Raw genomic sequence first — 12,699 nt, forward strand, 5'->3', positions numbered from 1 at the left:
AACCCCTAACTTTTACGTTAGAGGGTGTTGCTCTGTCAAACAAAAACTGCTCTAAATATCTTACTTGTTATGAACTCACTGAGTCCATCCTGAGGTGGATACAGTCATTTCCCTCATTTTACACCGGGGCAATGTAAGGTGTAGAGAGGTTTAGCAATACCCTAGATTGCACAGATAACACCTGCTGGGGCATGGACTGGACCAGGCATTCTACACCCATAGCTCATAAACCTAACCTCTGTGATATTCTACTTTCTCTTGTGCTGGCTCTTACCATCTATGCTGTCATATTACCTCTTGACACCAGGATGTAACTTTTTGAGTTAAGTATCTCAACTGGGCCAACTGGGCATGTGGTGATATTGTTCACACAGGGAAGACAGGCAGTCTTTCAGCGAAATTGTGGCTCTTAAAGACAAATCATTAAAATCCAGAGTGCAGGGCACCACTTTGCCATAGCACTGCTCACACCTCATAGTGCTTATCTAAGCGTGTCTCCTATTACTTCATGAAGGTGAGCTCCCTGGAGACAGGAGCTATGTCTATCATGCTCGTCATCATATCCCCTAGGCTAGCTCTGTGCCTGGCACGGGGAAGGTGTCCCATAAATCCTGGCTGGGAAAAAAATCTAGAGTGCCTTCTAAATTAAACTGTTAATTCGACAAACATTAGTTTAATATCTGTTTTGTGCAAGGACCTGTCAAATCCTCTTTGGCTTGAAATTTAAGTGCTGGAATGTTATTAATGACAGTTCAGAGGAAATCTTCAAAGCCCAGTTTAGCTGAACGTTCAGCTTCAACCAGAATAGAACCTACTGGATTTATATTAATGTTAAATATCATTAAATAAATAATAGTATTAAAACAAAGCCCGTTTAAAAAAAATCTAGTATAAAACACAAACCCACTTTAAAAGAGCCAAAAAAATAAAAAATAAAAAAAACCACACCACACAACCCCCAAATTGAAGCACCTGAAGAATGCTTAAGTGAATTAACTGTCACAAAATATCTACATTTTCACGCTCTGGTTGTTCTCATCGAGTACATTTTCCCTCTCTTCTCCCCTTTTAAAGGCCAAAGTACCTTCCAAGGTCAACGTTAGGGGTTTTAAAAGAGGATATTTGTACATTAAAACAGAAATTCCTGTAAAAAAAGTATCTTTTTGAGGGTTAGGCATGAAAGAATTATATACAAATTAAAAACAGCCAAGAGGAAGATATGCCAAGCTGGCTGGTGCTGAAAAATCTTGGGCTTTATTTACTAAAGGCAAACTTAAAACACAAAGAATACTTGATTTTATCACTGCTCTTTTAAACTCCAGTTCAAACAGCATTACATATTTCAAAGGTGACCTTAAAATATTTCGTGGAAGTCTTAACACAGGTGGATGCCTGGAAGAAATTTAAGACATTTGGCAGAAGAAACTACATTGTTTTTCGTGGAATTCCTTAATCTATTTCACTTCGTATTTCATTTTTAGCATATGTAACTTAAAAGTCCTATAGGACTTCCAGAAACCCCCTCCTTTCCTAAAAGTGGAGTAATCTTTTTTACTTTACCCTATAGCTTTAAATAGTTGTTCTCAAACTCTAAAGTACATTAGACTCACTTAGAGGGCTTGTTAAATCACAGACTGCCAGGCCTCCCCCACCCCCAGAGTTGCTGATCAGTTGGTCTGAAGTGGGCCCAATAATCTGCATTTCTATCAAGCTCCTGGGTGATGGTTGATGCTGCTGCTCCAGTGGATTACACTTTGAGAACCACTGGCTTAGAAGACGTAATTTTACTTAACCAAGTCTATTTAATTTTTTCAGTTTCAGGCTCATGCCAAAGTCCCAAGAAAACAAAAATACATAATGTATACACATACACACACCTCAGAGGTTTCTATGAATTCTAGTTTTGGCAATTGTAACTAAAAGAATGCTTGTTCTCACCTTGCAGGAACTCCTATGGGTCCCCAGAGAGGCCAATTTACATAGAAGTGAGTTTGTGGTTGACTCAAGTTTAAGGGTGATGCTTTTCTCTTTCTCACCTCTTCTTCTACTCTTCAAAATCAGTGAGGCCACCTATGTTACTATAAATTCTATATTAAGGGTCATAATTTGATCCTGTGCCTGAATCCATGTTACAACTCCCTAGGCTTTTAATAGGTTTTCTTGTGCACCTTACTGGAATATGCCTGATGGAATGGAGGCAGACTGTACCTGGGGATCGACTGGTCTGAGCATGGGGGGTGTTCGAGCAGGCTGAACTCCACTAATGCTGAAGGACTCCGACCTTGGGGGCAGGTTGGGGTCAGATATCCTGTTGGCAACCTTGTGAGGCATGGCAGGGGAACTTTGCCGGTTGAGCCTTGACCGTTCTTCTACCTACAAACCAAAAAAAAAAAAAGCCTCAATGTACAGAAGTAGATTCACCTTCTAGCAAGGATTTTCTGTAGTCACCTGCACAGCCAATTGAATCCTCTGATCAACTGATTTTAAGAAGCCAAAACTCTATTTCTGTGCTGCATCAAGAATTTGCAAAGAGCAAACACTAGCAACAGCAACAACAAAATAGAATACCCAAGCCACCACTCTTCCATTACCCATTATCTAGTGTTATTCGGTTAGCAGGGGATTTGTGACCTGCTAAGAGTTTATCTTGTATTGATTGTGATATTATCTTACTGATTTCCTCACTGACCCCATGGCATTGTGACCAGACAGTTTGCACTCTAGACAATCAAAGGGAATGGTAGCATGCATTTAGATGGCTTGGGGAACATAGAAAACTGCTTTGGGTTGACTCAGGGAACATGAGAGGAAGAACAAGAGGATGAAGCTGAGGCATGCACCCTCCATTTCTTCACATGTCCTACTGACAGGCAAGTGGGTGTTCCAGGCTGCCTGCTTAATGAGCGTGGCCTGTTTCAAATAGACTTCCTGTGTCACTTTCTTCTTCTCTCTTTAGGGGTCTTTCTTTCCAGTTGTCTTTCCTGCTTCCTCAAATACACTGCCCCATCTCATTCTTTCACGCCCAGATTGGACTCCACTGTCTTGCTCTCCCCTTTCTTCCTCCCTGTTTCTACACATGTGGTGTTCGTTCTTGCTTCTCCTCCTTTTCTCTTTCCCTCTAATCCTGTCTTCTCTCAGGCTATTTCATTTCCTTGTCATTCCCTTTCTTCCAGGGTCTCTTTCAGCCCAAAGCAGATAACAGATCCCAACGGCTTCACGGGAAATGCTCACAGAGCCAGTGAATGCCCTTTTTAAACAGGTCTTCATTACCTTTAGTACATATTTACAGCAGAAAGACTGCCTCGGAGGGCAATTTTAAAGAGAAACTTAGATAAACAAGGTGCGCACTCTAAGATACGGCTTAAGATCTTAGACAACTTCAAGAAGCCTATGACTTTTCTTCCAGATCTACTGTGTCCTGTCCTTTATTTCTTCAGGACCAATTTGACTGTTGTTCTTCCCAAAGCCACCAGGACAATGCAGCCATTCTCCCCACACTGATGGCCTTTACAGTGAGCCCTTAATTCTCTTCTGCTGACTCATTGAGCATTTTAAGAACCCACGTGCAGGTGCTCAATATTCATGTCTGTTTGCATATTTTTTATGTAGCAGCTAAAAGTCTTTATTCATTTTACTGCCTGATTTGAAATAAAAACTTGAAAGAGCTATTTTCCCCCATCCTCCCTATCCCATTTTGAATCTTTCTAGAGGCAGACTCAATCAAATATACAAAGTAAGTCTGTTTTTAAACTCATACTAACCTCACATATTTTAACACAATAAGATAAGCTACAGAATGAAAAAGAGCCCTCCTGCCTCTACCGAGGAGTAATTTGAACATCTCTTCTCCCACCATGGCTGTGCAGGGTACATACAATTGGCTTTGGTTTTGAAATCCCGTGTCCCAGAAGCTTACCACACACCAAATAAGATTTGCTGCAAAAAGCCAGGAATATAAACCAGAACGTGTGTACTTTGTGTGTGCATGTGTGCTAAGTATTACATCAGCAATAATTATTTGGCTATTGCATTGAGCAAAAGAACAAAGCCAGCTTTGAGATAAGACCACAAAGAAGAAAAAGTCCCACAAAGACAGTGATAGATAAACTGAAATCAAGGCATGCAATATATCACTTTTCCAAATGCCAGACTTTTTGAAAGAAGGTTAATATTTCTAGACCACTGGAATTGGTCAAATATTATCCATTTTCTTATTTTCAAGGTAGATCATTAATAGATAAGTCATACATGAGCATCCTTCAGTGTCTGAATTCCCACTATCCAAACCACTTTTCGCCCAAAATTCAGGAACCAAATATATTGCAGAGTGAGGAGTACTTGTAATTATTATTTTTGGCTCTAAAATGCACTGATAGCTTTAAATGTACATTAAGGGACAGCACATTAAAAACAATAGTAGAAAAGTTTGCCCCCAAAGACTCTATCTTGAGCAAAGAAACCATTTTTGAGATAAAGAATTCTTTTGGGAAGTGTCAGCAACAAGGCTCCAGTCTAAGCATCCCCACTGCTAATAGGATCACAGGCCACATGGGGCCCTAAAGCTATCGTTAGAAATGAACAGGGCAGAAACTAGGGTACTGGTTTTCACAGGCAATTAATGGATTTGATTAGTCATGTATAGATGTTGATAATGTACTTCTAGTAAAAATTTCTTATGCTTTCTATCAGTTTACATACTAAATTCTATCATTAGTGTATTTCAGTTGGTACCATTCTAAAACTATATGGCATAAGTAATTGTTATACTTTGAAAATTATTTCAGGAAAGCTCCAATGTACTGAAATTTCCTGGGTTGAAGTTCGTCCAAAGAAAATTGAAAATCTAAGAAAAGGGTTTAACAATGAGGCATCTCATTACATACTTTGTCTCAGGAAAACCTAGTCCTAAAGTCTTTAGGAAAATAATGCCGCCCAACTGTCTTTACACTGCAGGATCACCTTAAGAATTAGAGCAAAGGATCAAATCAAACATTGGAAGTGGCACTTCTCCTAATAACACCTTCAGATGGACAGAGAGAAAGCTGGATAGGGTATCTAGGCCAGGCCCTTTTCATTATTTTCATACTAGACAAAGGCCTGTTCCCTGGTTTATCACAACTTATGTCTACTAACTGAACAGGAGATAAATATGTGAGACAAAGAAAGTCTCCCTCCAACCCCTCTCCCATCTAGAAGAAAGATACATGTGATTAAAAGCTGGAACAACAAGATATGTTTCAATGCCTGAGGATGTTCAAAAAAGTCTAGGAGCCAAGTTTCTGCTCCAACTGCCTGCTTCCAAGAAGATGTAAAATGCCAGGAGCACCACTAAGAAAGTGTTCCAATACCATCAGGTATGGAGTGTCAAGGTGCTAGACCATAACAACAAAAGATACCCGTTACAAATGATTTCACAGTAGAAGAAACTATCAGAAATACAGAGAAGGTTAGCATAGACTGATCAACTTCACTATAAAAGTATTTTTTTCTTATTAAAAAATCGTTTCAACATGAAAACTAAAATAACTTTGGAGAAGTTTGGATCACCTCCGCAAAAATGCTATACTATTTACTATAGCATTATATATAGAGAAAAAAAATAACTGTGGTCTCAGAAATAAAATTCTGCTCTAGACAGGTCTGTGTTATCCACTGCATAGCATAGGAGTAATGTCTATGGCATCTGGTATATATAAAGGCTATACAAATATAGACAACTTAAAAATAAATTTGTTAATTTCAGGATTTCCAAAACAATTTCAAAATAAATTTTTTAAAAAGTTAAAACATAAAGAGAAACACTGTATCAATGTCAATTGTCAAATTGTTTTTTATATTTTAAAACAATTTGTAGGTTACAGTGTCTCACTTTACAATAATGAATAACATCTACTGAGAATTTCAAAACAAATTTATAGAAGTAATTTTAAAACTGTTGACAGCAAATATATATTTACTATGTTATATGGGCACATTCTAATAATATTTTATAATATGTAGAGTCCACGGGGTTTAGGAAGGTCTCAGAATACTTTACTTAAGAATTAGTACATGGTGAATTCAACACAATCATATGGGTATTCTCTTTTTTTCCCCAACTGGACAAAACAGTTTGGTTTTTGTGTTTATTGGCAATGCTGGAGAAAGAGAAAGAAGCCAGTAAGTAACTTTTAAGTGCTCCTTAGATACTTTGCCCCTGCACTCACTAGTCACATAAAGAGCTGAGTAATATAGTTGGGCAAAACCCCATGGGCAGATGGTTACTGAGCAAGTCTGAGGACGCCCCTGTTCTGGGTCACCTCTGAGCACAGGGGAGACTCTCATTCATAAGGAATGCTTAAGATGCAATCTTGTCTGACTCTAAGGGCCTGGACTATTTTCCCAGATCAACTTCTTACCAATATTCCAGAAAAAGGTATAGACTGTGTGAATGGAGCACATAACTTAAAAGTAATGAAGCAAAATCTTAGAAATTTGATACAGGAAATAAAGAAGTGCTTATCTATCACCTGGGAGAGGTGGGTGAAGAGATAGGAGAGGCAAGTGAATTGGTCATATGAAATCCAGACCAAAACAAGAGACAGACACTTGTTCCTTGGGAGCTACAACAGTCTTGGAAACAAAATAGGAATATGTCGAATACCGTATTTCATTTGTATTTGTGTAGTATGTAACTTTAAATGGCACGTGCATATTCATTATTGCCCATGAGCTTCCCAGTTGTGAGGCAGATGTGCAGATGAGGAAGCTGCATCTCAGGAAGGCAGGAGACACGCCCTACCTAGGTCAGGCAGGCAGGAAGTGGAAGAACTTGAACTCAAACATACTCCTTACTATTTCCTTCCAGGTCTCTCCTACATTTAATCATAAGAGAGATACACAGAAATGGAGGAAAGATATTAACTCTCTAAATGCTAGTTTGGGAACTTTATATATAAACTAACTAATATAAAAGGAAAAAGAAACCGCTTAGGTATAGAGCAGAGAAATCCGGATGGAGGAGTTTTTATATACAGTGATTTCAAAGTCCAGTGAGCTAATGGAAATCCTTTGGCCCTTATTAGATTGTTGTTTGCAAACAAACAAACACTCCAGGACTGGCATATATCACAGAAAGAGAACATAATGGAGTGTTAAAAAAATTAAAATACAATCTCATGCAATACTCATGTAAACAAAGCATTCTTTCACTGCTGAGCTTTGGTACAATTTTTTTTTAAGTGTGTGGGATGGAAAGGGAAGGGGAGCCCACACAGTTATTGCCAGGCCCAGAAAATCACATGCCATTTAAGGAGCAGAAGAAAGAAAAAGGAATCTCCATCATCCAAAAAGTGAGGAAGAAGACCTTCAAATTCTGCCGATGTTCAACAGAACATCATACTGATATTTTCACAGCAAATACCTGACATCCATCCCAACTCAGAAATGGCAGATAATTTGAAAGCAGTGAGAATGCCCCCAACCTATTTATTTATTGAAACAGGGTCTCACTCTGTTGCCCAGGCTGGAGTGCAGTGGTGCAATCATGACTCACTGCAGTCTCGACCTCCCAGGCTCAAGTCCCACCCTCAGCCTTTGGTGTAGCTGGGACCACAGGCATGCACCACCATGCCCAGCTAATTTTTATTATTATCTGTAGAGACAAGGTTTCACTGTGTTGCCCAGACTGGTCTCTAACTACTCCTGGGTTCCAGAGATCCTCCTGCTTTTGCCTCCCAAAGTGCTGGGATTTTAGACGTGAACCACCGCGCCCGGCTCCAAGCTATCTTTTTAATGCAGAGACATTAATGTTCTTTTCTGGCTAAAATCTGAAAATCAAGGCCAATGTGACATCCAGGACAGAAAGAATATTCAGTAAAAGGAGGGAGGGAAGAGCTCAACAAGATTTGCAAATGATTGAGCATTTTCATTTGCTCTACAATATCCAACAAATTAATCAGAAAGGTACTGAGAAATGCAGTGATCACTTGTGTTTTACAAAATGAAGAAACAAGAACAGAGAGAACAAAGCAGTATAAGAGCATTACATTGCTGATGAAGGACTATTGATTTGGAATGAGGAAGAGGAGAAGTAGATGGAAAAGTAAGCAAAGAAGAAGAAAAAAAAAACTTGATGAGAAGGCATAGAGCTGAGTTAGAAAACAAATGCTGGAACAGATTACAGAAGAGGTTGCAATAGGTGGAAGACAGCTAGGTGATAAATAGTCCAGACCCTACACAACAGGAGACAGTGGCATGGGCACAGAGGGTGCATTTGAAAAAAAGAAAATGGCATCCTTTTATTTTACCTCTAGAGGGTTTAACCCAGGTTTTCTTATAACTTGATAGTTAAGATACTGATAAGCTATGTTCATATCTAAAGTTTTGAAACGTATATTACTACTTGGTCACTTTGAGCCCCTGCCTCCCTAATATGAGAAAAGACATTTGTAAATAATGCTTTACATAAAAAGTTCATATATTGCTGATGAGAAGCATTAAAAGATCAAGAATATAAAGATCCTCGCACTCCTTTTTATTCCTGTTTTAAGAAGTGGGTGTTAAAAATGATGACTCAAACCAAGGCAGACAATTATTGGTTCTTATTTGTACGTCGATTGCTCCCGTCCTAAATTTAGCACTGTCACTCTCCTTCTATCAACTAAATGTTTCATCTTTCTTCTAAAATATGATCACCCACTCTTAAGACTTGGGAACTGTTTCACGAACAGACAATGGTTAGTTGGAAGCTGGATTATGTTAACCACACCCAGGAGCAGAGGACTAAATATGAAATTCCCCAAGAATGTTCCCATATATCTGTGGAAATGCATGAAGCCCAAAGGAAGCACACCAGATGCCAGGAAGCCAGGGACCTTGGAAGATGTCACCCACCAGAGATGGCCCAGACTTATGGCGACTGGGAAGCCTCACATCAGGAGCGCTTGATGCCTCAGGCATGTTGTTTGCACGCTCAAATGCTGTGTTTCTTTTACTGCTAGGAGCCTGACCAGGAAGCATGAGGGAATTAAGAGGTCTAGAAAAGTGCCTTGATGACATCTGCAAAGGTCTGCCCCCACGAATGCCATGTCTCCTGAAAGCTTGAGAGCTAAGAACTAGTTCTGAATAGAGAGGACAAGCCAGTAAATTTAGTGATGAGAACAAATAGCAACTGGAAAACAATGAAGTCAAGGTAGACAAGTTCAAATCACAAGGTGCTGGGTAGAGGCTGAATGAAGGAGGTGAAAACTGTTCCATGCTTTTCCCCCTCTTCTGGTACATTTGTGCATGAGGGAACTGTCTAGGGGAAAGAAGAAAATCCGGAATGGTTTGCACAAAATAATCTTTTCCAATGGGATCTGTAGGTGTCCCTCTCCTAAATTCATGGTTGGGGCTGGAAACACTGAAAGCCAAGTGGTCATGCATCAAGGAGAGGTCGCTTAGCGATGAAGCATTTCTTAGAAGAGTAGAAGCACTTGTAAAGATACATGAGTTCATGCTCTTCCCTGCCCCAAGGTCTACATGAATCTCTAAGGCCCTCCTGAATTGCAGTAATGGACAACTCGGGGCTTGTCACTTTGGAGATGTTGGGAGAAGACACACAAATGACCTTAGATCCTAACTCTCGAGTTGGGCTACATCCTTGGGAGCGAGATCACCTTGGAGATCTTACTATGGTCCTCGAGACTTCCTGAGGCTTCAGTTGTTCTTCCAAACCAAGTCTAATAGGACAAGCTGGTCCATCTTTCTTCCATGTGTGATGCTCAAATAGGAGTCTTGATCTGGAATCATTAATTCCTGCAGGTGCTACTGACATTAGCTTTGTAGAGGCTAGTTTTTCAGTTGTCTGAACACCTGCCATGGTCAGGAGCTATGGGTCTGGCTTAGCTGAGGATTTCAACTTGTCATGGCTAGGAAATGGTTTAGCAGTAGAGGAAAGTGGTACATCTCTGCCAGCCAAGAAACATGTCAGCTGCTGTTTAGCAGCACAGTGATTTTGCTTAGCTGGAAGAACAGGTGGATTATTAAGGGGTTGATGCTGTACCTGGGAGTAGGATCACAAAATTGAATTACTGATCTAAGAGAAAGAGGCAGATGTTAGAGACATAGGTAAATATGGATCATGTTTACAGATATAAGGGAAAGTGATAAAAAATTCTTCATCACAAATCAAAACAATTTTTCCACACACTTAGTTTAAGTTTTAGAAGAAAAAAGTTATTTTCACAAAAAAATACATGATCACTCTAAAGGATTTAAACAACATGTAAAAGTACAAAAAAGTTTTTAAAAATCCATTTGTTTTTTTTACTTTCTGCTCCCATAAACCACTATCATTAACATTAGGACAACATTATGTCAAGCATTTTCTGTACATATGTCAGATAGGTTAGACAAATACAAAGAATTATTTTCATAGAAATAGGATCTTATGTAAGAAATCTGGTTCTAGTAATATTGTATTCTGGATAACTTGAAAACAGCGTGAGCTATCAATATCTAAAGATTCTAGATAAAAATACAAAATAACCCCAAAACATCCTTTTAAATGACTAGCTATGATCACCATAAAATAAAGGAAATCACTAGATGCTAGAAATAATGATTGAACTAAAAACCAGCATGTTACGCACATGACCTCACACAGTGACTCCCTGGAAAGGTTGCTGATTTGGTTGGAGTTATTTTGTTTGTTTGCTCTACCTGTCTGGCTATCACCCTTTTTTCCCTCCCATCCAAGCAGTTTTTATTAAAATAGCTCAACATAGTGCTAAGTTCCTGAAAATCCTTTCTTAGTCTGGTAGTTAAGCAAATGAAGGAAGTATGTGTAGAAGAAACACTAATGACTTCTGATCCTAAAAGTGAATACCACCACCACAAGTCTGAGGTCAGCTGTGCATCTGCTGGTAGTATCACAGTGAACAAAGTTATGTTAGCGACAATATTAATGATCAGTAACGGGGTCCAGGCGTGGACAGGAACTGATTCTTCCTAGATTTCTATAAATCCTTAATCACATTATTCAACAAAAAGGTCACTAAAAATCCTCCATGCCACAAATTCAATTGGATGAGTATCAGAAAAAAGGTTTTTTCTATCTTCTGTTATTTCCTATAAAAGTCCATTGCAACCACAAAGATATACAAAAAAAACAAAACAAAACAAAACTCACAAATGAAGGAAGGTATCTTGCCATTTCTCTACAGAAATAATGTTATAGTTCTTCCAAAAGCAAAGCATGTGTCTTATGATGAATTGTTTTCCAACTTTGCAGCACTGGGTTAAGTCTCCACTTCTACCAGACAAACTCGTTAGAGTCAAAAGCCTGGCCAACAGGGTGAGGCTACACTTGCTTACTTACCTCCTTGGCCCATGCTGGCTTCTCACTAGGACTCATTCCTTCTTTGTAATGGTACAGTGGCTTCTTCTCCACAGGCCTCTGCTCCTGCCGCTGATGCTGAAGGGAAACTAAGTAGTCTCTTTCTTGCTTTAGCTGCCTCTGCAGTCTTTCTGCTTGTCTCTGTTCTTCCAATTGTTTGCGCTTATATTCCTGTCCAGATCAGGAAAGAGGAGCAAAGAAAAGGCCAATTATCACATAGAAATCATCGGCCAGTACCAGTTAAGCATGCAATGGAGGCAAAATAATGCTAAATAACAAAGGATCTTAATACTAATAGAATGACAGAAGGATGTCAGGATGTGCCACAGAAATAAACTACTGCCTTATGTTAGTATCTACACAAGAATGTGTCATTTAATGAAAATGCTATTGCTTTAAAATGGCAATCCCTACCGAACCCCATCAATTACAAAATGACTTGTCCCCAGGCCGGGCGCGGTGGCTCACGCTTGTAATCCCAGCACTTTGGGAGGCCGAGGCGGGCGGATCACGAGGTCAGGAGATCGAGACCACGGTGAAACCCCGTCTCTACTAAAAATACAAAAAAATTAGCCGGGCGTGGTGGCGGGCGCCTGTAGTCCCAGCTACTTGGAGAGGCTGAGGCAGGAGAATGGCATGAACCCGGGAGGCGGAGCTTGCAGTGAGCCGAGATTGTGCCACTGCACTCCAGCCTGGGTGACAGAGCAAGACTCCGTCTCAAAAAAAAAAAAAAAAAAAAAATGACTTGTCCCCGATGAATTACAAGTGACAAAATGGCAATAATGAGGACATTTAAATGGTCAGCATACAACCCCTAGAAAAAGTCACCCACTTCCTGATCTAGTAATTAAACCACTCAAACATGTACAATTAAGTACAAACTAAATAAGCAGCCAAAGATAGTGCCTAAATCATCTTTCATTTAATAAAACTTGGACCTACAAAGGCCATTAGCAAGCTTATGTACAGGCTAAAAAATATCAGAATGCCATTAAATAAAAAGTTCAGTTTTAAAAAATACACCAAAAAGTCCATCTGGAGAGCAGGGCTGTAATAATAAGAAAGTACTGTACTTCAAGTGGAAGCTGCATGAACAAGGGACACAAAATGTTCCCATCGTAAGGGTAAAGCTAATAGTCTGCAAATGAAATATGACCGTAGAGCTGATAGGTTCTTATGGGAGAGGTGCATTTTGCTGTGATTGCATTCCAGCATGTTGCAAATGGCTTTAAAAATTACTCTGCAATAAACACAGTGGGTCTCAAAAGTTTGTACTTATAATAAGGCTGGATTCATACTCAAGTTTTACAAATAAATGGAGTTAATAAAGAATGCATAAC

At 39.4% G+C, this 12,699-nt stretch overlaps 1 protein-coding gene across 10 annotated transcripts in view; it reads right to left on the reverse strand.

Moving 5' to 3' along the window:
* Positions 1-12,699, reverse strand: part of TNIK (TRAF2 and NCK interacting kinase) — a 409,664-nt gene that overhangs the window by 74,683 nt on the left and 322,282 nt on the right. For 6 of the 10 annotated variants that reach the window (XM_063621578.1, XM_063621577.1, XM_063621576.1 and 3 more), the window contains 2 exons: positions 11,342-11,530; positions 2,209-2,373 (listed from right to left, as the gene is read on the reverse strand). In XM_063621578.1, coding sequence (XP_063477648.1) covers positions 2,209-2,373; positions 11,342-11,530 — 354 coding nt within the window. The remainder of the gene's footprint in view (positions 1-2,208; positions 2,374-11,341; positions 11,531-12,699) is intronic. The other 4 variants (XM_063621584.1, XM_063621583.1, XM_063621582.1 and 1 more) reach the window with 1 other exon arrangement.

Source organism: Symphalangus syndactylus, chromosome 17 (genome assembly GCF_028878055.3).
Source record: "Symphalangus syndactylus isolate Jambi chromosome 17, NHGRI_mSymSyn1-v2.1_pri, whole genome shotgun sequence".
Classification (NCBI taxonomy): Eukaryota; Metazoa; Chordata; class Mammalia; order Primates; family Hylobatidae; genus Symphalangus; species Symphalangus syndactylus.